Here is a 25,956-nt window from a genome sequence, read left to right on the forward strand (position 1 = left end):
ATCTTGAGTCAAAAATTGCATATGATAGGACACAAATGCATCTTTTTGACTGAAGTCTTGGAAAAATACACAAGTAATTTCGGTTGCAAAGCAGAAAAAAACCTTCTATAGCACCTTTTAAGCCTTCCAGTTTGAACACTGAATGCAATACTTAAGAAGATGCAATCAGATGACAACTTTTCTCCATGAAGATGCAAAGTCATACAGCATTAAGTATCGAACTTCCCATTGTACTATTGTCCCTGACTAACAATGCAGAAAGAAAGTAGCTTTTAATTTGGGTTTATTTCAAATTACTGATCTCTGAAGTCACACATCAGACATGTACACCAGCTTTCTAAAGGGCTCTCTGCAATTTAGCACAGCACGGTGCCCACTCCCACTCCTCCAGCCCAGCAGCAGTCTGGGAGAGGCGGTGAGAACCGTGCTCAGAGCCACGGGTTGCAGGTTTGGCTCTGCAGGATGGGAGGGTTCATCCCGTGAGGGTCAGCATCCCCCACATGCTGCTGTGGCCTCAGAACTAACCAGACACTGGCATTTCAATAGCCAGCGAGTGCAAGCACACCTGGTACTAACAGTAAGGCTGAAATCCTGAAACTCATTTTTCTCCTTTGCATCTGAAGGGTGGTTTACACTATTTGAGTTTACACTGCTAGCATCAATCGATTCCTCTCTAAATGAGAATTAATGAAGATGTATACTTATACCATGCTGAGCTGGCCCCGTGCCTAGGGACAGGGAGCCACGCATTTTCCATTACTGGATGCATTCAGTTTCACTGATGGGCAGAATCCTGATTTCATTGCTACTCTTTCCAAATTACAAAATCTGCAGAGGCAGAATATCCAATTAGCACTAGAAGACTGAAAAATAATAACACAGGTTTGGCCCACCGGACCAAGTGTTTGGCTTCTCTGGGTGGCATTTTTGTGAGGGCATTCCTACAGGAGCTGCGAGGTTTGATACAAAATGAAATGCTTTTCATAGAGTCACTGAATGGCTTGCGTTGGAAGGGACCTCAAAGCCCACCCAGCCCCAACCCCCTGCTGTAGGCAGGGCTGCCCCCCACCAGCTCAGCTGCCCAGGTCCCTATCCAACCTGGCCTTGAGTGCCTCCAGGGATGGGGAATAGAGACTTTTGTCAGCCTTTGAAGTCTGATCTCCCACTCTTTGGAACTGAGTCTTACTTCAGCCTTTCTTTCAACAAAAAGAGCACTACGTAAAGTATATGGTTAACAAATGTTTGAGTTTACACAAATTTCAGCTCTTTACAGTGCCGGTCATATATGCTACAAGATGCACAATGAGCTCCAGGAGGACATTTAATTTATAGAAGGTCCGTTTTTCTTTTTTCTTTATTATTTTCCACTGAATGAATGGCAGAAAAGGAAATGAAATTCATTTTATAGTAGTTTTTTTTTTCTTTTGAAGATAAAAAGCACACAGTATCAGTTTGAATTATGACATCTCACCCTTTTCCTGCTCTTCAGCGGAGGATGAATTTTGCTCCATGTTCCTCCTCTGAAGTATACCACAGCTGTGTAGCTCCACTTATAATAAAAGCATAGAATCGTAGAATCACCAAGATTGAAGAAGCCCTCCAAGACTGTCCAGTCCAACCATCCACCTTCTGCCAACATTTGCCCACTAACCCATATCCCTTCGTACCATATCTACAGGTGTTTTGAACACCTCCAGGGACAGTGACTCAACCACCTCCCTGGGCAGCCTGTTCCAGCGCTTGACCACTCTTTCGAAGAAGAAATTTTTCCTAATATCCAACCTGAAATATCACTGTTGCATAATAGAATCCCAAATGTAACATAAAAAGTTAAATAGGTATCTGTATCTATTTTGACTGTGCTGGGACAGGCACCTTTTGTAGCGTCTCCCCATGGGATAACTTTCATTCTGGAAGGCACTGGGGCACATGAGCAGCTTGAGCCAATTCTGCTGGAGCAGGCTGAGCTGAGTCAGGTGGGCAGCAGCTCTGTAAGGCCAATCTTTGCACTTGCTTAAATCTGCTGCAGCATCTTGTGTAATTAAGGAAAATGCATTTCACTGGGCCAGCGTGTGCTTTCTGGTTAGTTACAGTGAAGTTCAGCTGCAGCACTTCTACCCAGATGGTCACTTCAAATACTTTAATAGTATTTAAGTAAATTCATACACAGATACGCAGTTGAAGCCAGCTGAGCTGGGCTGCACTCACACTGTCTGTCTGTCAAAGGTATTATACAACAAGGAGATGCATTCTGCAAAACGGTCAGATGCATCAGCTTCCAACAGTTTTCAATTTCTCTCACTGGAGTAAGCTTAAATCTTTTTTACATAGAGCCTAAAAATAAATTTGTCACTCTTTTTGAAAAACAGTAAGATCATTGCAAGAAGCTACGTGTGTTCCTGATAGAATTGGGAACAATTTGCACATATTTTCCAGCAAAGTAAGGCTGTTTTGTCCCGGAATCTAATGCTGCCCTGGGGGGATTAAGCTACTCAGAGTTTGCATCCAGTTCTGTGCAGATCCCAGGGAAAATACATTTGCTCATCCTGGCTGCAAATTTTTAGGTGAGAGGTTGAGCCGCTGCTCTGCATTGTGCAGACTAGCAAAACTACAGCTTTGCAACAAGATGGAACAGTAAAGCTTTTTCACAGCTGCAACACATCGTTTTCCTGAACAAATAGGAGAGGTGCCATGAAATTCTTCATGGTTCTCCACGAAGTGAGGACCAGCATGCTGATCAGCAACGCGGCCCAAAGTCCTTGAATTACTCCATTCACTCCACTACTCCGTGATACAGCGAGAGGGGGCTTCAACCTGACTGTTTTAAACCCATCTATTTACACAAGCTGGTACAAACCCTGCACCAAGAGAACTGAATAGCAAGCTTCCCCGACTAAATAATTTGCAACCTTCTAAGTTTAGATTTGACATGGAGATTGAGCATAGGCCAGTTTAAAGAATGTAAGAAGTCCCTTTGGCTTACATCTGTCACATCTGTGGAAGAAAAGGACACCGACAACTTATGAAAACATGTATAATACACCAGATTGCTCTCTGGAAGCACATATTTACTAAACAATGTAAACTCATTACAGATAATTCAGCTGTAGTCCTCTGAATCCTCCAATAGTGCAGACAGAGAAAGCTTTGTCAAATGCAAGTCTGAATTGACTTAGACAGAAAAACTGGTGAAAGAGCCGTACAAAATGATAAAACCCAGTAGCCATCAAAGGGTGGGCAATATCTTCTGCCTTTTATCTTCCGACCATTTTCTGACTCCTGAGGATTTCTTTAACTTTTTAACATTTCCACCTGTTACTGATGCACATCAGGATATTTTGGGGCAGGTGGGTGAGTCTGTCTGTCCCTTTCCCCCCTGAGAAATCCATCCTGCAGACATCACAGTCAGAGGCCCCAGGTGACCCCAGGCAGTGCGGGCATTGCCCAGCTAGTGGGAATTCATTACAGGAGGAACTGAGAGAAGCTCTTAACACTACTCCACATACAGCAAAAGGCAGCAGTGAAGATCCCTTCAGCATTGATAAACCACTGCAAAGGCAGCCCCAGCACTAACCCTGCCTCCTCATCAGCGGCATTTCCACTACCACTCCTACACCTGGTGCATTTTCACTCTGTAGCAAACACATTGCTGCATATTGAGGAGGGCTGGGAGAGCTAGAGTAACAGGTTCCCACCCACAGCACAGACTAGAAAGGATTTGGCCACTTACCACATATGAATTATTCAGCAGTTTATTTGAAGTGGAACAAACTGGATCTACAATAACTGTATTTCCACGATTTGGAGTATTATATTAGATAACACAAAGTGATGCAAACATTTTGAAACACAAGAATGATGCAGAATAACTTCCATTAATAAGAAGATACCAGGCAAATGCTGGAAACAGGCAGCACTTAAATAGCAACTATAGGAGACAGACCAGAGGAAGCACAAGTTTATATAGCATAGCATAAAGGCAACCTTTTCAGGAGCTTTTCCATATTGTGAGACAGAAAAAGACAGATTACATCTCAATAAACCTATGAAAGAATAACTAATCCACGGCATTTTGAAAAGTGGCTTTGTATAACAGTTTGCATTCTATGTAAATATGGTTTGGTTTCTTGATGAGTACATTGCTCTTTTTTGTGTGTTGTGTTATTTAGTTTTTTTATATTGTATGCAATAAATTTACAAGTCACTGAAGTGCTCACTTTCTTTTAAATGCTGGCACCATTAAATTAGAGCTATGCTAACATTTTCCATTTGAAATAAATAATGATGAACAAAACTTGTCATCGTAGGTAAGAAAAATCCTAATGTGAAACATGAGGCAAATAAGAACACAACTGTGACAATATACAAAGTTCTCATAAAGCAGGTGAAGTCTCACCGTACCATTTCCTTTAGGAAAAAAAAAAAGGTTTTGGCAATGTATTATCAAAGCAAATGTTATACTACAGTTTTCTGTTGTTTGAGTTTAGAAATTGTCATTCGCCTCTTAATTTTCATGTAACACAATAATATTTGCTTACAAACAACAACAACGGGACCAAAATAATTTATATTACTTTTGTAACTACATTTGTTTTGATAAAATTACTTAAATGGCAGCAATATATATTCTGCATGAATTGCTCAAGAATGGTGTTGTGAATTGGACTTTAAAAATCCTTTATATCCAGTAGTTTTGTCTGTGAGAATGGAAATTCACTAAAAGATGTGACAGCTACAGCTAAAGAAGCTGTAATCAAATCCAGCCTTGAGACCGTTCCCTAACTAAGAAAATCTGCAGTGTTTATTTTCTAACTATTTGACAAGGAGAAGTTATTTAGGAATGTTTTACTGGTGAAACAAAGAGATGCTGATTTCATAGCAAACAATTGTGTCATTAAATATAATGATGATATAAAAATACAGACTTGAAACTTCAAAATAACTTGGAACAGCAATCGAGCATGTAAGCAAGTGCTAGGACAGACATAATGTGATTAAAGAATTCCAAATAATTAGCTGAATTTCCAAAATCATTTGAGGATTACTAACCTAAACTGCCTGGAGTAGAAGGCGACATATGGATTCACTTGACTGTATGTATTTAACCTTCAATTTTTCATCCAGAAACAGGTAGCAGTGACATGACATAAACAGAGTAAAGATCACAAAGCTCAGAGATTCTCAAGTACGTTAATGGCCTCTTGGAAGCCTGAATGAGGAAAACATAAAAAAAGCTGAGATCACAAAAGAAATCAAAAGGCAACTCAGAACTGCACAGCTAATATGCAAACAAAAGTTGGTGTATCTCCGTATTTGTGTTTTCCTTACAAAGTCTGTATCTAGATAATTCATGCTCTTTCTATTTTTTTCTTTTGTTTAAATTTTTACACACAAGAAGTGAAAAATCTGTCCTTGACACATACTCAACATTGTCTTTCCTCTAACATTTGGGTTTTTAAATTTAAATCCCTCAGAATATTGTTTTTGTGGTTCTGGAGGCAGCAATTTCCATTGCAGAAGTGTGTTCACAGCTTCTTAACTAGCTGAGATGAAGCCTTAGCCCTACAGAAAAGTAAGAGACAGAATCTGAAGAAACCATTCTCCAGCATTTTGAAATAGTTGACCATGCAGTAAATTGGATTAACCCCAATTTGGAACAAGCCTGCAGCAATGAAAAATAGGCAGGATAACAGCGGTAACGTGATAACACCTACTTTTTGGAGCAAGGCTCTAACAATTTACTAATGCATACAGCCCAAAGGTTATTTCCGAACTGATTTGGAAGTAAGCTTTCGTCCATTATAAAATAAGTTGCTTTATCTTTGAGAGATTAAAAAATGTCCAGAATCATTTTTCTTTCAATGAAAATACAAATATTTTCACCACATATAATTTCCATGTAAATGTTTTCAAATTTGTGTTGTGTGTTCCTTCAATAAACCAGACTATGTTACATTTATATAACAAAGTTATTACTTCAACTTTATATTTTACACCAAGAAAGTGCTTGAAAAATGACTTTGTTTAAGTTTCATGCTATACTGTTTGAATTACAAGAAAAATTCCTAAATGTTGGCTTGGAGCAATCCAGTTTTAGAAGAAACGATCTCATAGTGTTCCAGCCCTCATATACAAAACTGCTGAGAATTTTTACTTAATTCCAGTTGTGCTCATACAGTATCCTTACATCAATGGTAGAAATTATTTGCATATAAAATATTGGTGTTATTACTCTCTCAGATGAGTTTTTAGCTTCTCATTTGCTAAATGGAATTTGGCAACTAAAACTAAAGGTCAGTATTCTACAAAAGCACAGGAGTAGAGCTACAGGAAGTATTCTGTAGATGAGTGGCTTGAGAACTCCAGCTCTGCTATTTTGAGTATGTTCTTCCCCAGAGAGGGGGGGATTGTCTACATACAGATACAGACAGAATGAATTAGAATGTTTTAGTGTTAGCATTAAATGTTAAGGTTCTTAAAATATTACGTGCTTCTTTCATGACACCTTATATGCTTTATCAACATATCCCCTTTTTTCACTCCAGTAAAACTGGGAAGAAAATTAGAATTACTCTGAATTCCTCAAGCAGTTAACAGGCTGTGAATGTGGCACAGTAGTAACAAACCAACCCTTTTCAGAAGATAATTGTAAAAAAAAGAAAATAATGCTTTTATGGTCATGAATTACAAGATCCAAGTCATTCTTGTCAACTACATCACTGAATTCCACTCTAGGACCTTCTCACCTACAGCTCTTGCTGCACAGTAAATTTGGAAACTTAAAAGTAATTCTCAAGTGTTGAGGAAAAGCATGTACTCTGAATGCAAGTGCAGTAATACATCATAAAGAAAAATCAAAGCAAAATTTTTCAGAAATGAAATTGTAGGCACTGATCCAACAGCAGAAGTTATTTTAGCTGTAGTTTTGTTTCTAAATCACCAATGCCAATGATGAATTCATACCAATGGTATTCTTAGAAATCATATATTAAATATGTGATAAGACAAAGAGGAATGGATTCAAACTAAAAGACGGAGGATTTTGACTGGATATAAGGAAAAAGTTGTTCTACCACGAGCGTAGTGAAGCACTGGCACAGGTTGTCCAGAGAGGTGGCAGATGCCCTGTGCCGGGAGACACTTGAGGTCAGGCCGGATGGGGCTCTGAGCAATCTGATGTAGCTGTAGGTGTCTTAGTTCATTGCACGGGACTTGTACTATGAGACCTTTAGAGGTCCATTCCAACTCAATTCTATGATTCTGTGATAAATACTTCATGGATGACGATTTGTTATCCAGCGTTAATGCTTTACCTACAGTAATCATCTTGGCCCTTTGGTGTCTAAGCCATAAATAAGAAGAAAGTTGCAATTTTATGTATGTTAAAAAGTTAAAGTTCTGGCCATTCTCAGGAACATGACCTCTGTCAATTCTCAACAAGTCAGAAACTTTGCACATACAGATATCTATACTCAATCTGCTGAAACAGAAACGCTGAAACACGCCTCAACTGCCTGGCTTTGAAACTAAAACAGGGCAGATGAAATGCTAGATCCAGAAGCAGATCTGCTGAATACCAGAATACAAAGACCCTATATGAAAATGTTCTATGCATACAACAGACTTCTTTCAGGGAGGCAGACAACTGACAGTAATGTTCACCTGAGGGAATTTATCCACACTAATAGAAGGACATAAAGTATACCTCTGAGACAACATGCATATTTGGCTAATTGTTAGCATTTATGTTGAAGCCAAAAGCCAGATTAAAAGACACACCATTTATATTTTGCTTTTTCTTAATTTTTATATTTTCTATTTGATTTGCATAATGCTTATATTTTTGTATTGTTGCGTCTGTGTGACCACTGTGTTCACACACCAATATTTTTCTCTGAATAAATATATTACTGTTTATCTTTAAAACACTAAACTGGAAAGACTTGCTCCTTCCTGCATATTTTACTCCTAATAATGTGCAGTATGCTACTAGAGCAATAAAACTAGTGGTTTTCATACGTTATATGTATCCTTAATATTCACAGGAAAAGTTTATTCTATCCTGAAAGACAGTTATCAGTAATGATCCATGCTGTGGGTTCAAATATCTGGCCACAAAACTAAGTTTTGTTCATTTTGTATGACAGGCCATTTTGTCCTTGGATTAGATCTTGGCACCACAAAAGCGTTTAGCTACCCTATCTCATGTAGTGGTATTAAATAACATAGATAGACCCAATGTAATGGTTTATGGTTTTAACTTTAGCTGAGGTTCAAATGAAATTCAGCAGCAAAAAAAAATTAGGTTTATTTTAGTCTAAAAGATAAAGAGCCAGTCAAGATACAAATTAAAGCCAAGTTCTCAGTACTAGAATATGCTTTTTTCTGTAACAAAAAGAAAAAAAAAAGCAATGCTTTACTTGCTGGTGTCCAAAGAAACCAAGGACTTTGGCTTCTTGTTCCAGTTAACCTTGGCTTCTGCTACCTCTTTATTTTCTTCTAGAAGCCAGTTGTTTAGTAAAGTGATTTCTTTGGAGACAATTGATATCATAATTCATAAAATACAAAGGTTACTATAGACATGTAATATTATTTTAATAATGAGAAACATTTTTTAACTTTGTAATGAACATACCCAGAATTTTCTTCAGTACTCCATTATATCCTAAATAAAAGGCTTACTTCTTTTGACTTTCTTTAATTTTGAGTAACCTTCTTCTTTCTGTTAACAAAACAAACAAGCAAAAAAAAATCAGGAAAACAAACAAAGCAGTAATACAAGCTAACAGCTCAACCAAAAAGTTTCTTCTGAGTGTCCCTGAGCCTCCAGCCGAGGCTCCCCTACATCTATCTGCACATCCAACTCACTGGTGCCAGCAGTAGTGGTGCTGCAGTGTGGGCATGGCAGGCAGCCAGCAAGGACTTGCTGCCACCTCCCTAAAGCAGCTTGCAGGGCTCAGGTTGGTATACAAAGTGCAAAGACCCTTCATACTATGCATGGGTAATGAGACCTCAAATGGTCATTGACTGCTTGAGATAAAACATAAAAGGGAAGGAAACCTGAGTGGAAACAGAGAAAAGTGTGTGCAACAGATGCCCCTTCTGGCTTATTTTATAGAAGGATTGCACAGTATGTTCTGTTGGCTATTAGCACAGATAATACCTACGTATCTATGTAAGAAAATACAACTGTACCGAGCTTTGGAGGCTTTAGACTCACTCCTTACTCATCAGCCTAATTTCTAGATAGTAAAAGCATTAAGATTGTGACTAAAGAGAACAAAATGGAAGATATAACTGAGTTTTGAAGGACTGACATTGAGAAGCAGAAGTGTAGCCTAGAGATAAAACAAGTAATAATTAAGAATAATGAAAAAAAATTAAGAGGAATTTAAATTACACACTATTGTCATTAGAACAGAATTTAGAGAAAAAGGTCAAAAAACACAATTGGTATTAGGAACCTATTTAATTGCTGCTGCCCTTTCTAGTAATAAAACGTCTGAAATAGATTAAATTATTGAGAAAATATACCTTTTAAAATTCCACATCGATTCATAAATAGTCTTTAGGAGTTCATTTCTACCCAAGTAATGCTGAATTCAAGCATGTAAGATGCATGTAACGTTTACACAACCAATAAGAATACCCATAGTTAAGTTAGACAGAACTTTTGTCTGTACAGTTTTACTTCAGAAATATATTTACGTTATGTAACATCATTAAAGCTTTCATTCTAGTACTAACTTCTGCAGGAGACAAAAGGGTAAAATGCACATTTGAAGTAATACTAGCATAACTGATCATTAGGATTAATTTTACTGAGAGCGGGCTCAGTAATATTTCTTCACTTCCATTTTAAAGAGAACATGATAAAATGATAAAACTTACATTTTCCTTTTCATTTCTTAATGTGAGTTCTCATAGACTGGACTAAGGGTGTACGTGTGTGGGTCTTTTACCTGTCTTTTTCTGGCAGAACCTTTCTTTACAGATGCTTCCTCATTGTTCTCCTTCGTTGAGTGAGTCAGTTTTGAGGTCACTGTTTCATCATATGTCAGATATTTGTTTCCTGTAAACATCTTAAAGTATATAAGTTTATGCATTCATTTGAAAACAAACAAACAACAAACAAAAAAACCCACAGTATTTTGTCAATCAGATCTTACCAACACAATGCATTGTGACCTGTAATATCCATTGCAACCAGTGTGAATTATAATCTCATTGCTCCTCAAATCAGGTTTCATCTTGCTATCCTGACTTACCCTGTTTAGCAATTGCTGCATGTCTTGTCACTCTAGAAGCTAAAACATGTCTGTTAGATGGCAAAAATCTTATGACCCTTAATTCACTGTGGTGTGGCATTTATGAATAAATCTGAAAAACTGTGCACATGGAACGGCAAAAAATGCCACGACGTAAGATACCACATTATATTTTATAGGTGAAAACAGTGAGAAGCACAACACATTTCATCCGTGTGTCCTATCTGAGGGACATCATTCCCATAAAAATTGCACTGAAATCAGCTCAGCTATTTGCATTATTTAAATGCAGTGAGAATCACAGAAAATTCAGATTGTAGAGAATGCCTTGAGGTCACCTAGTTGAAAATTTTACTTAAAACAGTGATAACTTCAAAGTTAGATCACATGACTTTGGGCCTCACCCAGTCGCGTTTTAAGAACCTGAACAGATAAGAGTTCTACTTTTTCATGCAACTTGTTCCAGTGCTTAACTACTCTCACTCTGGAGATTTTTTTTTCCTTATGCCTAGTAGGAATCTTTTGCGTTGTCACTTGTACTTTTAACAAGATTTATATTAAACTTGTATTTGCAAAACCTTCCATGTTTGTCTAACAGAGCACTGCTTTATACACACTGCAGGCAGCCCCACACAATCAATGAGGTTTGAGATTCCTCCCAGGGATTGCTCGTTAATATGGTTTTACACTGACTGAACACTGAAAATTTTACCATATCACCCTTAAACAATTCTTGATAAACTGATAGAACAAACTTTTAAAAAAATTAAAACTAATTATTCCACCTTAAAAGTCCCAAATAAAAAAATCTATCTCAAAGGACAAAGTAAATCATCTTCCCTTCCAGAACAAAAAGAGTAGCACTGGTTCAAAACATTCATATATGTAGTAGAAATTTTAGACAATTATATTGGGAATGATGGTAGAACATGATGAAAGTCATCCTCTTTATCACTCATTGTTTCAGAATATGCTGAGTTTATGAGAACCAGTGATAATGAGTGTTCTTTACTGTACCTGTCCACAGACAGAGTTGGAATGAAGACTGGTCGTCTTAGCAATACAGTTCTTAGAACGGTAGGATGCTTTGCTTTCATCACTTTTGGCAATGCACACTGTATCATTTAAGATGGATTTGTGAATATTTAACCCTGGTCCTTCATTTGATTTCTTTGTTTGTTGCTGTGGTAAACTGGAATTTGTCATTTCATTCTCTACTTTATGAATCTGCAAATGTACTTTCTTTGACTGGTGTTGTTTCCTGAGAACTTGCATGGTATTTTGACTTGCAAAATTTTTACCCCCTCTTGAATTGGAAGTGGAAGATGCATACGTATTTAGGTTTGGACTGATGCCAGATTTCTGAAGCACCGGCCTAACATTCTTAAGCAAGGAAGGAGAATTTGCCTTATTGTGACTGACTTCACTTGAACTCCAACCTGCAGCTGAGTTACTGGAAGAATCAGAATTAATCATTTGTCCACGAGACTCTGTTTTCCACTGAAATACAGATACATCTTGTTTTACATATGCTTTCTCAGTAATTATCTGAAGTGAGTTGCTGTGAGTAGCAGGTTTATAAACCTGAGTTAAGCTGGACTTGCAAACAGTCAACACAGAAAATTTAGCACTTTTTACTGGTGATTGTCTTTCAACATTTTTTCTTTCCTTCCCATCAGTTTGATCTGTGGGGTTTCCATTCATCTGCATCAACCTTCCTTTGAAAATAGGTATAATTTTGCTGATCTTTTTTGGAGGGAGTTCGAAGGCTGAACTTCCAGGCACTCCTAAGGACTTGCTAAGCGGTAGCTCTGATATTCCTGGTATTTGCCTATTGATTAACTTCTCAGTTGCTTCAACGCTAATCTTTTCCGCACTTCTATTGCTACTTGAAAAAGAGTGCGGTTTTGGCTCTTTGATCAAATGCTCCATCCAGTGGCTGTTCTCCGTACTGCGTGAGGAAGAAATAGGCAAAGCCGGCTTCCTTGGAGGTGTCTGGGTCAGGGATACTACACAAACCATTTCACCAGCCAATTTCATAGACTCAGATTGCATTTCCTGCAATACAAGAAGAGCTGCTAAACGCAATTAACTGGGTTTAAAAATCTGATCACTTAATGCATCTCTATACAATATATATGTGACACACATCATAATATATAATCATACAAATTCCTGTTTTGACTTATAACCATTTGTATTTTTAAACAATATTTAATTGTAACCATAACTGAAGATCCGTTTTCTCCTTTCCTAGTTTTTATGTTTATAAACTATGTTGGAATATTGTATTTCTCAGAAGGAAATACTTAAATTCAGACATTACCATAAAATCATAGACTCAAGATCACAGAATGGTGTGGGTAGGAAGGGTCCTCAAAGCCCACTCAGCCCCACCCTGTGCCATGGGCAGGGCTCCCTCCCACCAGCTCAGCTGCCCAGGGCCCCATCCAACCTGGCCTTGAGTGCCTCCAGGGATGGGGCACCACAGCTTCTCTGGGCAGCTGTGCCAGCACCTCACCATCCTCTCAGTGAAAAATTTCCTCTCACACCAAATATAAATCTATCCTCTTTTAGTTTAAAATCATTCTTCCTTGTCTTGTCACTACCAGACCATGTGAAATGTCTGTTATTAGTTTGGCTTAGTGATTACCAATTGGGCAATGCCCTTTCAAAGGGGTCTGCAGAGATTTTGTCTGATAGTCTCTTAGGACTGATAAAGGCATCTGTATTCTGAACAAAAGATGTCTGGATGCCTATAAAAACTGCAGATGACAACGAGGAACCATCCTAGCTTTGATCACCAAAGAGACAAACGGGAACTGTGCTCTGAAAGAGGATTATAGTTTTTTTAGAATCTCTGCAATTTCTGTCGGTATTCTTTGTTCAGATTTAATTACTTCTTTCACATACTGCTACCCAAGAAATTTGAGTCTCAGCTTTTGTTAAAACAGCAATTAAGGGAGTTGTGCCTCCTTTCCATCACCAGCCAGAGTAAATCTAACAGCTGGAGTGTTTTTAAATGCTTAAGTTTACACAACTTAATTTTTCCGTAGGTGTTTTTTTTTTTTTTTTTTACAAATAATCTGCAGAATATTTTTAAAATTGTTATTATTCTGGAAGGAATGTGGGAAAGTTCTGGAAACTTGACTGTAAAATCAGGATGATGGAACGGCAAATATTGATGGCAACAAATTAATACTATTATAATTCTAAAGCTAATGTTAATTTCCTTTTTAATTATTTGTCAACTGAACAACAATGTGACAATGTAAAATAGAAATATAATGACACATTGCACATTTATTAAAAAGTTAATCGTTGTAAAAAGTATGCATTCATGCTGTCACTGAGTTCTGAATATGACAAAGCTTACTTCAATCCACAAACGGAGTACGTGCAATTAGTGTTTTTATTAAAAAAAGGAATAACAAAAACCTTACACACACTGGGGTCCGGGAGAGTTCCTGTGTAGCATAAAGTGCTTTACTTGTCATCCTTACTGGAAATCCACACAGATGTGAAAACTTAGCCTTCACGTCGGAAATAAAAGACGTCAACACACTTTCTGAATCTGTTCTAGGGAAATACTGCACTGGCTGACTTCGAATGCATCTTAGAGGGTACCTGAATAGTGTTCAGGGATACGTAACAAAGTTCTTTGTATTTTCACAATTAAGAACCACTTTCCCTTAGGAAAAAAACATAAAGGACCTCTAAAGATTTTTTTTCAAAAAGGTGAAGAAAAGCATCTACTTTAAGTGACCGAAGCTTACAAAGTTACAGGACTTCAAACATTCTACCCTACTGCAATAATGACACACAACTTTTAGTCTAGTTTTATCTAGCAAGAAAATCTCTAAAATAAATCTTTGCTTGTCATAGTTTTACAGAAGCAACGCATAGTATTAAACTGTTCCTTTTAAGTCACCATTTAGATTGGCAGTATCATGCATACAGAAACTGTGAGGCAACCTGATCTGACTTCCTATTACTCAATTCTAGCACAAGCAGATGTAATGCTTTGTTTCAGTTTGACTAATGAAACAATTCCACTGATTTCTATGAAGTTGTAGAAGAAGAAAATGTGGTTCATTCAAAAATGAAAATTTAGGTCTCAGCTAGGAGAGTAGTAGAGAACATGCAACAAAAATATTCACAAAGGATACGTAAATAACCTTTCTCCTATTGGCTTGAAGTAAACACTCAAGTATATTTCTCTCTCCTCAATATCCTCTGGAAGAATATAGCCGTACTAAAAAAAAAAGAGAAAAATGCACAAATGTGCATTACAAATATAAGTTTAATATAAACACAAGGAAGAGAGGGAAAACACAAAGACAGTGCTTTTTACCAGATTCTTCCAGTGCATCTGAAATTCTTCATATGAGTGGAAAGGAGATTCTGGAGGAATTATACGGCTGATGTTTATGATCTGACCCATTTTCATGCTGTGCACAGTTGAAAAAAGATGCTTGTAAAAGATGTCATAAAGCTCATTTGAAAATACATTGGACTTTTGAAAAAAAAGAGTCAGGCACTGGAATGGGCTGCCCAGGGAAGAGGTGGAGTCACCAACCCTGGAGGTACTCAGGGAATATTTGGACATTGTGTGAGGGACATGGATTGGTGGGAGCTATTAGTGACAGAGATGGTTGGACTGGATGATCTGGTAGGTCTTTTCCAACCTTGGTGATTCTATAATTATTTGGTATTTAAAGCATTTATGTAGTTCTCAAAACTTGAGAATAACAACATCTTTAGTTCATGAGATTACAACAGAGCAATAACAATGTTTGCTGAAATACAGAAGAGAGCTCGGAACCTACAAGGCCGATTGCTCTCATCTGTAATACCCACTACCACTGAACGAAGAACAAATGAAAATGTGTCATTACTTCTGACCCCGTTACGATGAGAATCATAGGTGAGGATTGAGACAGTCTGTGGCAGAGATGAAAATATTTTTATCTTAAATTTACACTTTCTTCTACAATTATAGTCAAAGAAAAGTAACATTACAACAGTAGCAAAGAGACTACTAAAATTGAAATAATACTTAAACACATAAATTATGATTCACTGATTTTTCTTTCACATTTTCCATAACTCTGAGACCTAAAAACTAAAATTTCCCGAATGTAAAACTTGTGTGTTCTTATCACTAGTACTGAATCTACAATTTGAATGGCAAATGTTCCAGGAAATGTTTGTTTCTGCTGGAATTTAAAAACAAAAAAAAAACACCTACCTTGGCAAAACATAGCACCAGTTAGTTAATATGGAATGACTGTCAATAACTGTGTTTTCATTGCTCTCAAACAGCTTTATGGTGTTTGCCGAAATATCAAAGTCTCCCAGCTTAAAATAGAAAAAAAAGTTATTTGCAAATATCTCTATAGTAGTACAAAGTTTAAATATCAAAACTAATTGTATATCACAATATGCTGGAGTTTAAACATTAATCATTTATCAGCTCTCACAGACTGCTTATGAAATAAGCAAATTGTACACTACCTTATGTTAGAGCCTACGCTTCCCAAAGCATGGGTAAAAGGCTTAAAGGTAACATTTAAATTTCACTGATTTAAATTAAGTGTGTTAATAAGGGTAAAGAACAAATTTCTCAAACTAAGAACTGGCTCACTTGTAGTTTTTAAAATTAAACTCAGAAACTCGTGTTTGACAGCCTAGGAACTTCATATGCCACTCTGCCTAATTGAGTGCCAAGATCCCAGCAACAGAATTAGAGACACAGAGCTTCACCCTGTGAGGAGTCAAAAAAAACATCCTCAAAAAGGAAAAATTGGGCTGTTGGGGCCAATCTAACACACTGATTTTAAAAAAAACATTTTCTCTTTCCATGCTCTACAATGGTTTGCATTTATTAATTGATAAGAAAATCAGTCCATTTCTGTTTCAGAAAAGTATTCAAATAGTCAAGTTGACAATGAAGCCACACCACTATCCCTCCTATTAATCCAATTTCAAAATTACACATAGAGAGCATTAATATTTATGCTGCCCAATTAGGTCACAAAAGAAATCTTATTTTTTCTATTCTTAAAAAGAATACTTTGCATCCAAAATACTTATTTTGGAAAGTAATCAGAAAGTCTGACAAATATGCCTCTGTATGCATGGATGTACCGACATGGCCAATTTTTTAATCTCAACCATTACTTCTTAAGCCATTTATAAAGCTGCATGACACAGGCTGTTCCTGTGTTTTGGAAGCTGCATAGAAAATACAGCAAATTCCAGAAAAAAAGAAACCATCCATTTACCTTATACACAGTGCTGACATATTAAAAGTGAAGCTACAGGTAACGTTACTCAAACTGGTTATTTATTACAGTGAGATTGTGAATGGCTTTTAGAAAAGACTGTTAGATGGAAATTTAGAAGGTAGTCTAGAAACTGTATTACAAAGATGCTTGGTATGCTTGCTAGTATGCCTCGATATAAAAAAATATGGATGTTACACACTTAAAATGATTGTATAGAGTTAATCAATGTGATTACTTATTAATACATTAGAAATAAGCAGTTCTACCCCCACCATACTAATCGTAAGTCACCTAGCACAAATGAAGATAAAGATTAGTAAGATAAATACAGCCATAGAAAATATAACTGTGTTATACCTCGGGGGGTGGCAACCGAACTGAGCAAGCCTCCACACTGATGCAAAGCTGTGTCTCTGACACATTGATGTCTAGAACTAAAATGAAAACAAAGACCAAAGGCCTGTTCTGAACTATAACTGTTAGATTGCTAAACCAAATGATTATTTAAAGCCATTGTGAATTAAAGTACTGAGTTTAAAAAACAAATCCCAGCATGGAAATAAAAATTAATTGCATTTTAACAATGAAAATAAACCCAACGACTAATTGCAATCTACACATCTCCCTGTGAACTCAGGGCCATCCATGAAACTGGGAGCTTGAAACCCGTACGTTTGGTATAAAAATACCAGTTTTCAAAAATATTTAACATAAAAATAACCATTGGCTGTACTGAGTCATCAAGCTCAGTATTACGCATGCAGACATGCATAATATCACAGGCTATATGACCAGGGCAAGCACCTGCTGACGTCTCTCTGGAACATTCACCCGCCTGTGGTGCAGAGACTGAATGTATTACACTTCCAAATATATATTCTTGCTGCAAACTTGATGTCAAAATATGTATCTGTTGTAAATTGAGTTCAATATCCCAGAATGTAATCTTTCATTTTTTATACTGGAGTTTTAAAAATTAAATTTAGTTTTGTATTTTCTGCAATAGTTAAGCAGCACGCTTTAGTTTTGCAAACTGCAAACCCTATACAGTCACTTTCATTCCTTCTCCTACCTATTATTATTATTGGGCTTCCACATTGTAATTTTAGGCCAGTGCATTTAATTGTAATAAACAATGTTTTAATGGTAGGGTTTGATCTATGGCCATAGATTAATAGTAGAAAAAATACTTCACTGTGGGTAATTTTTCAAGAGTTTAGACAAATTGACAACAATTACATAGAAAACATAATCTGCCATCAGGTCTGTTTTATCTGAGATTACTTCAGAATGAAAAATGAAAAAAGATCATGTTGTAATAAGATCGGGGCATCATTTCCATCTTAAGTTCACATCATTACACCTTACTCACACAAGCTTACTCCTAACAGAAACCGTACTTACCAACTGCATTTTGCCTTCCCATTTGAGACAAAAAATCTTTTCCTTAATAAACAAAATAGATAAACATTAAGATGCTAATAGTTTAGAAAATAAACAAAAAGCAAGTTAGATGGAAGTATATTAATGGACAAAAATTCACAGATTTTGTTTCTTCTAAGAAGGAATTTATATATATAATTGACTAAAGAGTTAATAAATTTCTCAAATTCAAAATCAAAGCTGCATAGTACTACTATATATTTTAACATCTATCATGAATTTTGCCAAATTTAGCAATACATATGTATGACTAAGCAAGCTGCATGCACCAGGAGCGTGTTGTTGTTTGCCAAAGTTTCACTGAAGCCAGTTTTATATGAGCTACCATCTATCCTTCTATCCATTATTCCTGAATAAGCTCATTTCAGAGAACTGCATATTCTGAAGACACTGAAAACAAAGATCTGCTAATACTGTGGCTGGAAGTAAGAAAACAGCATGTGCACTTTTCTCAGTGTATATTTTGAATCATCCACACAACTGCTTTGCTTAGTATGAGTGCACCAAAGTAACTGAAACACATCAATCTTTGCATGCTTTTATACTTTACAGTTATGCTACACAGCATAGAGATACCAGGCAACAGAACTTCCACCTAGAAAGACAAAAATGAGTAGAAGGGGATATACGATAGAAAAATGCTTCTGTACTAGAAAACCATAATCAAGCACAAAAGTTCTATTGATGACAGCATGAACCTGAAAAACAGACAGAGATCTTAGAAGACATTTACTGTTGTAGAGACTGTTAGGTCATGGCTTGACCTGGTGATTGAGTGCCTGATGAAGGGGTGGGGCTGATCCAAGGAGCACAGGCACACTGTTTTTTTGCTCCTGTGCTCCCCATGTGACTAGATGGAGTGGACCTTGAGTGGAGCCCCTCTGGGCTCATATAAGGGCCAGCCACTAAAAGAGCATCTCTTGGACCTAGGCTGCTTCTTGAGAGGAAGTGCTCCATAGCCAAAGATCATCTTCACTAGTCAAGTGAATTTGAATCTTCTGTATGTGACTATTGGCCCACCTGTGAATACTTTGCCTGTTATCACCAGAATCTGTCAGAAGCAATTTCACTGCTTTGTGAGCAGAACTACTGTGATAATATTTGGTTTGGAAATGACTAATCTTTATGCTGCATTTGGTTAAAATAATTATTTAGCCTATTATAAAAAGGAAGAGATGAAGAAAGAGGATGTTATGTTTCAGATTTTGAACTTGAATAAAGGAACAAAGAAACAATGAAAATGTAATTAAAGAAAAAAGAAATAATAATAGAGGTTAAATTAGGGAAAGCAAATGCAATAATAATAATAATAAACAAAACTAAATCTTTGTTTCCCAATCTGGATAAGTGAAATACCTTGCACCAGGAGATGACCAGCCTTGTTCCACCTAGGTGCAAGTCTGGCTGTGAGTGTGTAGGAGAGGCAAGTTTGGAGAATGGCTGGATTAACTCTTTGCGGTGCTTCCAGCTAATAACATCAGAGAGAAAAGGGGGAAAAAAAAGAAAGTATTTAATGCATCTTTTGCAAAGCCTTAAGTCAAAACTTTAGCAAAGGTACTACTACTGTTACCTTTAGTCAAATTCCATGGTAAGTTACACCTCTTTTCATTTATGTAGCTACAAGTTAGCACAGTATTTGATGTAGATATCTGGATTTCATGGCTCAAAGTACGGTGCACTACAATTCATTTAATGTTTCCATAGAGATTATAATTTCATTGGGAGAAAACTAAGTGTACAGAGTTATCCATTAGATATACATATTCTTCCAGACAATAGCCACAGCTTCCAAAACTTACATATATTAACTTTCTTTTTGTATTCAAGACCAGAGACCTTCTTTTGCAATCGCTGGAACAACTCACGCATGCAGCTTTGTTCATCTGCCATACTACTTGTGCATATGACTCTGTCCTGTATAGTGTGCTGTTGGTAGTTGCATTAGTCAAGGTAAAAAAAAAAAAAAGAAAAAAGCTTAAAAAGAAAAAAAAATACATGTTTAAGGGGATGTTCCTAATGAGATCCTGCAAAGATATACTTACAGCACACGTTTATTAAACATAGATGTTACTATAAACCTGGTGGTGCTGAAAAATCTAACCATGACAGGTCTGTTACACAAAATTAAGGTAGTCAGCTTTGCAAGGTGAACTAATTTGAATAATGTATCTCAAAAATCCAGATACACATTTTCACTTCTGGATGAAAAAATACCTACAACTGGCTGTGACAGAGCTACTGCCTTTGATTGCAATCAGTTTTTTGAGTTAGCAATTTCAGTACATCTACACGTACATTCATAAAACCCACAAACACTGCATACTAAAAGATAGTAAAGCATGTGCAGAATGGCCTGAAACATGCTGTTATGCTTCTGGGTTCCATTTCTTCTCTGTGCTTTAGTTTGATTTCTGAGACAATTGATCCTATGTGGGATGAGGAGAACCAAAACATGAGTGGGGAGAGATTCAGCTCTCTGAACACCTCACCAACAGAACCTACAGGACATGCAGGTAGCTTCACACCAGCAGAAGGGTTCTTTGGTCTGTCTTTGCCTCGAGGTCAAATGTGAATGCTCTTGAACAGGATTAGGACCCCACTACAGCAGAGGAATCTAGTGAAATTGCTTAGGGAGTTTCTTAAAACTTTTAACTGATTGAGTATACTTATTATATGCAGATTCATGAGAGAAATTCTGACAACAGAATGGGCTTCTCTTTAAAACTTTGAAACTTCCCTTCTGTAGAGTAAATTGCGTGCCCTGTGAAGAATACCCATCTTTGTCAACAGCAGTCACAGAGAAATATAACTGTCTGAAGAACTGAGACACCTTCCAGCACTTACAGTAGCTCCTTGTCTCTCCACATATGCTTCACATAATCCTGATTTGTAAAATGGTATCTAAAAGAAAAAAGAAAATTCAAAAGTCTGCAATAGAAGAGAATTTCATCAAATCATACATTTTGGCCCTATGGTATCCCCGCCTTAGAAAAGCAAACTGAGGAGTACTTAAAGAAAATAGCTCATTCTATACTTTAAAGGGGAATAACAGCTAAAATACACTCAGGTGTTTGTCATACTCTAATCCCATTTCTTGATGAAGATGCATTACCAAGCAAGCAAAAGACTGCCCAAAATAAAACAGAAGAACGTGGCCCTGCTGCTCTCATTGTGGCATCTTACCAAGTCAATTTTGTTCCACAAGAGGTTCATCACCTAAAAAGATCATTTCCCCAGAAGAAAAAATTACCTAAGCTGTCATCTGCATTACTAATGCACGGTAGAAGCGTGATTGAAATTATGTAATTTATTCTTGGTGCTCAAACAGAACCCTTTGTGAAGATGTGTGGATATCTGTAACTACATATACTTATTTATGCAATGATTACTAACCGCCATGACAACTGAAATTTGATTTAATGTTCCAATAACAGGTGCAGAAAGGACATCTTGATACAGGAATATTAGCTGCCTGTAGATTTAAAAAATAGGGAAAATACTTCAAAAATAAGCTCCCATTTTTAGTTTATTTTTTTTCTTACTGTTAAAAAGACAACATGTGATTTCTAATCCGTTTCCAGTGGTTCAGCATAATGTGTCAAACAAATCCAATTTACTTACTGTTAACCCACCCACAGTGGTCTAAGACAAAGATCACAGGCCTTTGGAAAATTAACAGATTTGCCTCAAAGCATCCCATCTGGCAGAATTTCTCATTTCTTCCCTTTACAGGGAAAAGAATAACATTCTGTGAGCGCTAAGGAATGTACACATTCTTTCTGAGTATTCTGTTCATTGCCTTAACCTACAAAAAGCATTACAATCTCTCAAAAGATGTACCTAAAGCATTCCAAATTTGCATGTTTACAAAGTAACTTTAAATATCATCAATTTCAAGTAGGTTGTTCTGTTAGTTCTAACTGATGACATTTAAAAACATAATAGTATTTTTTTCTCCAATAACCAGCACATCACCCATCAAAAACATAAATTACTTTGAAAAGTGCCATATTGTTCACTGCTAATAAGAACTGTGCTGATTTTATTACAGTTAACTCTAGCTGCATTAATAAAACCACTGAATAGCAAACACCAGTAGCTTCTGAAAATAAAACTCTGACAATTCATTACCTGCAGACTTTTATCTGCGTGCTCCTCATCTCACTTTCCGGCAACTGGGGGCTCAGTGTTATTGTAGTGGCACAGAGTTTCTGCAGCTCTGGCAGGCCGGCAAAGAATAGAGACTGATGCCTTCTGTCATTCATGTTCTATTGTTGATTTCACTGAAACAGAACCTGGATCTTACAAGAATGAATTACATTCTTTAAAGGCACATATTAACAGAACTTTGTGAGTACATGATATCAGGTAAACCACTAATCAGTTAGTTATCCCCTGACAAGATTAGTATATAATCAATGAGCATACAGATGTATAACCAGTAAGTATACAGAGAAGTTAGGCTGGTCTTTTAAGAGCATATAGCTGGAAAGATCACCACGTTGGAAAAGATAATCAGAAATAAATGGAAAAAAAAAGCTCAACAGCATAGGTGCTCAAGAAAACTCCACAAGGAGCAATCTCCAGACAGAAAGCCTTCCTCAGTGGCAGTCAGCCCTTAAATGAGGTCAAGGAGAGGTGCAGCCAGGCTCCACCCCTTCTGGTCACACAGCTCAATTGCCTTCACCTGTGCTCCTGTGGCTGACTCAGTGCTTGCCTCAGGTGATCAATCAGAGGTTCAGGCCGTGATTCAACAGCTCCCATACAATTAGATAGGTAATATACAATGACTTGGTGAACAAAAGCAGACAACTCAACATACTTTTCTTATAAATAATGTATTATACTTCATTTTCTTTTTTTAAGAACCAAAATATTAAGAGTAAAGACAAGGGTGAAAATATCCTTTTCACCTTGTGAGTCTATGTTTGGGCTGGAATCTATCTGGGATCGAAGTGCTGAGGAATCCTTCTGTGAAGTTTGCCCCCTACCGGCTGGCAAGAAAATGTAAGAGTGCCAGGAGCTCAGCAGTGAGAGAGAGACCCTCATCAAGTCATAAAAAGACCTATTCCTAGTGTTACAGGAGACTTGTGTACTCCCTGCTTAAATCCACCACTCCTCAGGTGACAGGTCAATGCTGTATTCTTGCCTACATGAAAGGCAGTATTTTCTTACACAACACTGCAATCTGTACTGATTCAGAACTGCAGTAAGCTGTGTTGTTTTCCTATTCTCACACTCAAGACAGGTATGCAGAATGGCATTTTTGTCTCAGTGGGTACCTTGGTTACGGTCTAACACAGTAAGCAAAAGAACAAGAGAACATACCTGTTCTTTGGAGTGGAAGGTGACCAGGCATATGGTGGTCCTAATGAAACTGTATCTCACACCCTAAGCTTTGCCTTAAAATAGAAATTACTGACTACATGTTGTATGCAAGAGTATGAGGCAGTTTGGGGCTCAGGCTACAATATTATCTTGAATTACACGTGACTGGATATTTTATGGAAAGTTAGAATGCAGAGCATGTGCATGTTGATTGCTGTAACACTGAACAGGCCTACTGCAACTCTGTAATTTTTGGAATTTTTCTATATAGCATTGAAAAGAAGAACCAAAATAGCCAGAAGTTCAGACAGAGGACATGATCCTATTATTCCTTCTTGCTGTTTCTCTCACAAACGGACTGAGAGAGCAGTCAATGTAAACTGTTATCATTCCATAATAGTCCACACAATTGAAATAGCAATAACTATTTCAGAACTATACACTGAGCAGAGACAGGAATCTCTTCCTTGCCCCAAACTTGCTCTTCAAATAGCGTTGTCAGTGAGAAAGAGCAAGACAAACAAATTTCAAGAGTGTGAATAACATAAAGTTACAGTTATTAACTGGTTTTCTGTTATATGCCTATTGTATGAGTCTATGTACTGCAGCACAGTCCAGGTGTAATGCAAAGAAAATAGAATGTTTATGATAAAAAGTACATGTAAAATTTCATTATTCAAAGAAAATACGGCCCTTTACTACAGCAGGGTTTCAAAGTGCTCCAAAGAGAAAAAGGCAGGTTGAAAATCTACTTTATATCCAAGGGGAGCCACCAGCACTGCATACCAAAAGCAGCTGTTTTAATGGTTCTCCTACCCACCTCCAAATCTAAAATCCCCTTTTGGAAATGGCCTTACCGAAGTGGTGATGTTATCAATAAATAGAAAGCAGTTTTGTTGTCCAAATGTTATGAAATCACTAGATATTATCTGACAAGCAGATCATGTCATAGAATCCTCGAATCCTTAGAGTTGGAAAGGACCTCTAAGGGCCAGCTAGTCCAACTCCCCTGCAATGACTATCTGCTATTGTATAAATCATAATAAATTATACACTGGATAAGCTTTTTGATAAACTATTTCAACAGTTTTTGCTAGTTCTGACAGTTTTGCTGTTCTGATTTTTTGCTTTGCATTACTTACAGCGTAACACTAAAAAACCTTTATCTCAAATTCTAGAAAAATCACAAGATCGGTGTTTTGAGACAATTTTTTAAGAACATCGTGTTTCCTTGTTTCTCATCCTTAAAGGAAAACACATCTCAAGTTTCTTCTTGCAATCATGAAAAGTCACATGAAACTTCATCAGATAAGTCCAAAAGCTATAGCTTTAAGGCAAAGCGCCATTTCAAACAAATGAGGAGAAAAATCATCTTGTCAGATTGCAAACACAGAAAAGAAAGGCTGGGTCCTCTGCTTTCAGTAAACTTTAAAAGTCTTCTGAATGGCCAAGTGGGGATTTTTGTGATAAAGATGTTGTAAAGCACGCTATAGTGTTCCTGGGCTTTGCTTTCTGGAGAGGACAATTCTCCTGTGAGAGCCACTTGCTGTATTCAGAATAAGCTATGTCTTCCCAATGATCATAAAAACTAATGGGACAGAATGCTGGTAGATGGTTTGCTCCTTCAGGGAAGAGGAAAAAGAGAGAAGTACCAGGTGAGAGAGATCTGCCAATGAGGAATCACCTAAAACAAACCCAAGTGCCTTCTTTAGCAGCAGATCTTGACTGTGCAGGAAGAATTACACCCGTAAATGCAGTGATCATAACACACCATCTTTAAACCAACACAGCTCATGCTAAGGTGACTTTCAGTCAGAGAATGGCTGTCACTGATCTTCATTCAGAGCAGGCGGAGAAATCACAGAATTGGTAAGCAGTATTTATTATTTTCATACCAGCCTGGGCAATGGCATGGGGAACCTCCTCATTTACACTGAAAGCTACACAAAGCTGTGAGGGACCACAGGGACTCTTGCCATTGGGTTTGCTGTCATAAACTGGGGGTAGCACCTGAATCACTCTCTGTAAGCTTTATGTTACTTAAGTTACGTTGGAAACAAATAAGCAATCCCTCCTCCTCCTCCCAAAAAACGAGCAACCAAACAACAGAAAAAGACAACCTAAAATCCCACTGAAGGAGTCAATCAGGACGCTGCGACCTGAGGTAGCTGGCTTTCCTCAGAGCACAGAGAGCTGCTCTGAAGCTGGGTTTTACCTCAAATAAAACTAAAGGAAAACAGGGCAACTGTGCTTGGAAGATCGCCGCCGAGAGAAGGCGAGGGAACCCCTCCTGGCCCCCTCAGACCAGCGGGAGGGCGCTGAAGTGAGCGCACACCTGCGGCAGGAGGGCGGGGCGGTCCCCTGAGGCGCTCCCCCTCACGGCCACATCGTGGCGCCAACACCGTCTCCCGCCCGAGGAGCCACAGCGGAGCGCGGCCTGAGGGGAAGATAGCGGAGTAGAGCTCGCGCGCCTTTGGCTGACTGAGGCGAGGCGGAGCACGTGACCGGGTCATGCAGAGAGCGCCGATCGCGCCCGGGGAGGAGGGGACTGGGAGCGCACACCCCACCCCTGTGGCCACATCGTTAGCCCCGCCCTTTACGTGTGGCTCGCCAATCCGCGGCCGGTA

At 37.7% G+C, this 25,956-nt stretch overlaps 1 protein-coding gene across 3 annotated transcripts; it reads right to left on the bottom strand.

Moving 5' to 3' along the window:
- Positions 1-3,736: 3,736 nt before the first annotated feature.
- On the bottom strand, positions 3,737-25,829 carry C18orf63 (chromosome 18 open reading frame 63). Of its 3 annotated transcripts, XM_040695671.2 has the most exons (14): positions 22,133-25,829; positions 21,395-21,473; positions 20,846-20,902; positions 19,358-19,469; positions 17,963-18,004; positions 16,916-16,992; positions 15,520-15,629; positions 14,623-14,719; positions 14,438-14,523; positions 13,712-13,895; positions 11,286-12,326; positions 9,963-10,082; positions 8,636-8,722; positions 3,737-5,209 (listed from the first exon to the last, which is right to left on the bottom strand). In XM_040695671.2, the coding sequence occupies exons 1-13, from the start codon at positions 22,264-22,266 to the stop codon at positions 8,666-8,668; spliced, it is 2,196 nt and encodes a 731-aa protein (XP_040551605.1). In that variant the 5' UTR covers positions 22,267-25,829; the 3' UTR covers positions 3,737-5,209; positions 8,636-8,665. The 3 variants fall into 3 exon arrangements, with proteins under 3 accessions (XP_040551605.1, XP_040551606.1, XP_040551607.1); XM_040695672.2 differs by lacking the exons at positions 16,916-16,992; positions 21,395-21,473; XM_040695673.1 differs by lacking the exons at positions 16,916-16,992; positions 22,133-25,829 and having other exon boundaries at positions 21,395-21,476.
- Between the last annotated feature and the right edge of the window lie 127 nt (positions 25,830-25,956).

Source organism: Gallus gallus, chromosome 2 (assembly GCF_016699485.2).
Source record: "Gallus gallus isolate bGalGal1 chromosome 2, bGalGal1.mat.broiler.GRCg7b, whole genome shotgun sequence".
Lineage (NCBI taxonomy): Eukaryota > Metazoa > Chordata > Aves > Galliformes > Phasianidae > Gallus > Gallus gallus.

Coding starts and splice junctions, on each gene's coding strand:
- C18orf63 (XM_040695671.2), bottom strand. CDS start 22,266: ATGAATGACAGAAGGCATCAGTCTCTATTCTTTGCCGGCCTGCCAGAG. Junction 20,903..21,394: donor AAATTTCAGTTGTCATGGCG/GTTAGTAATCAT, acceptor TTTTTCTTTTAG/ATACCATTTTACAAATCAGG. Junction 18,005..19,357: donor TGGTCATCTCCTGGTGCAAG/GTATTTCACTTA, acceptor TTGTTTATTAAG/GAAAAGATTTTTTGTCTCAA.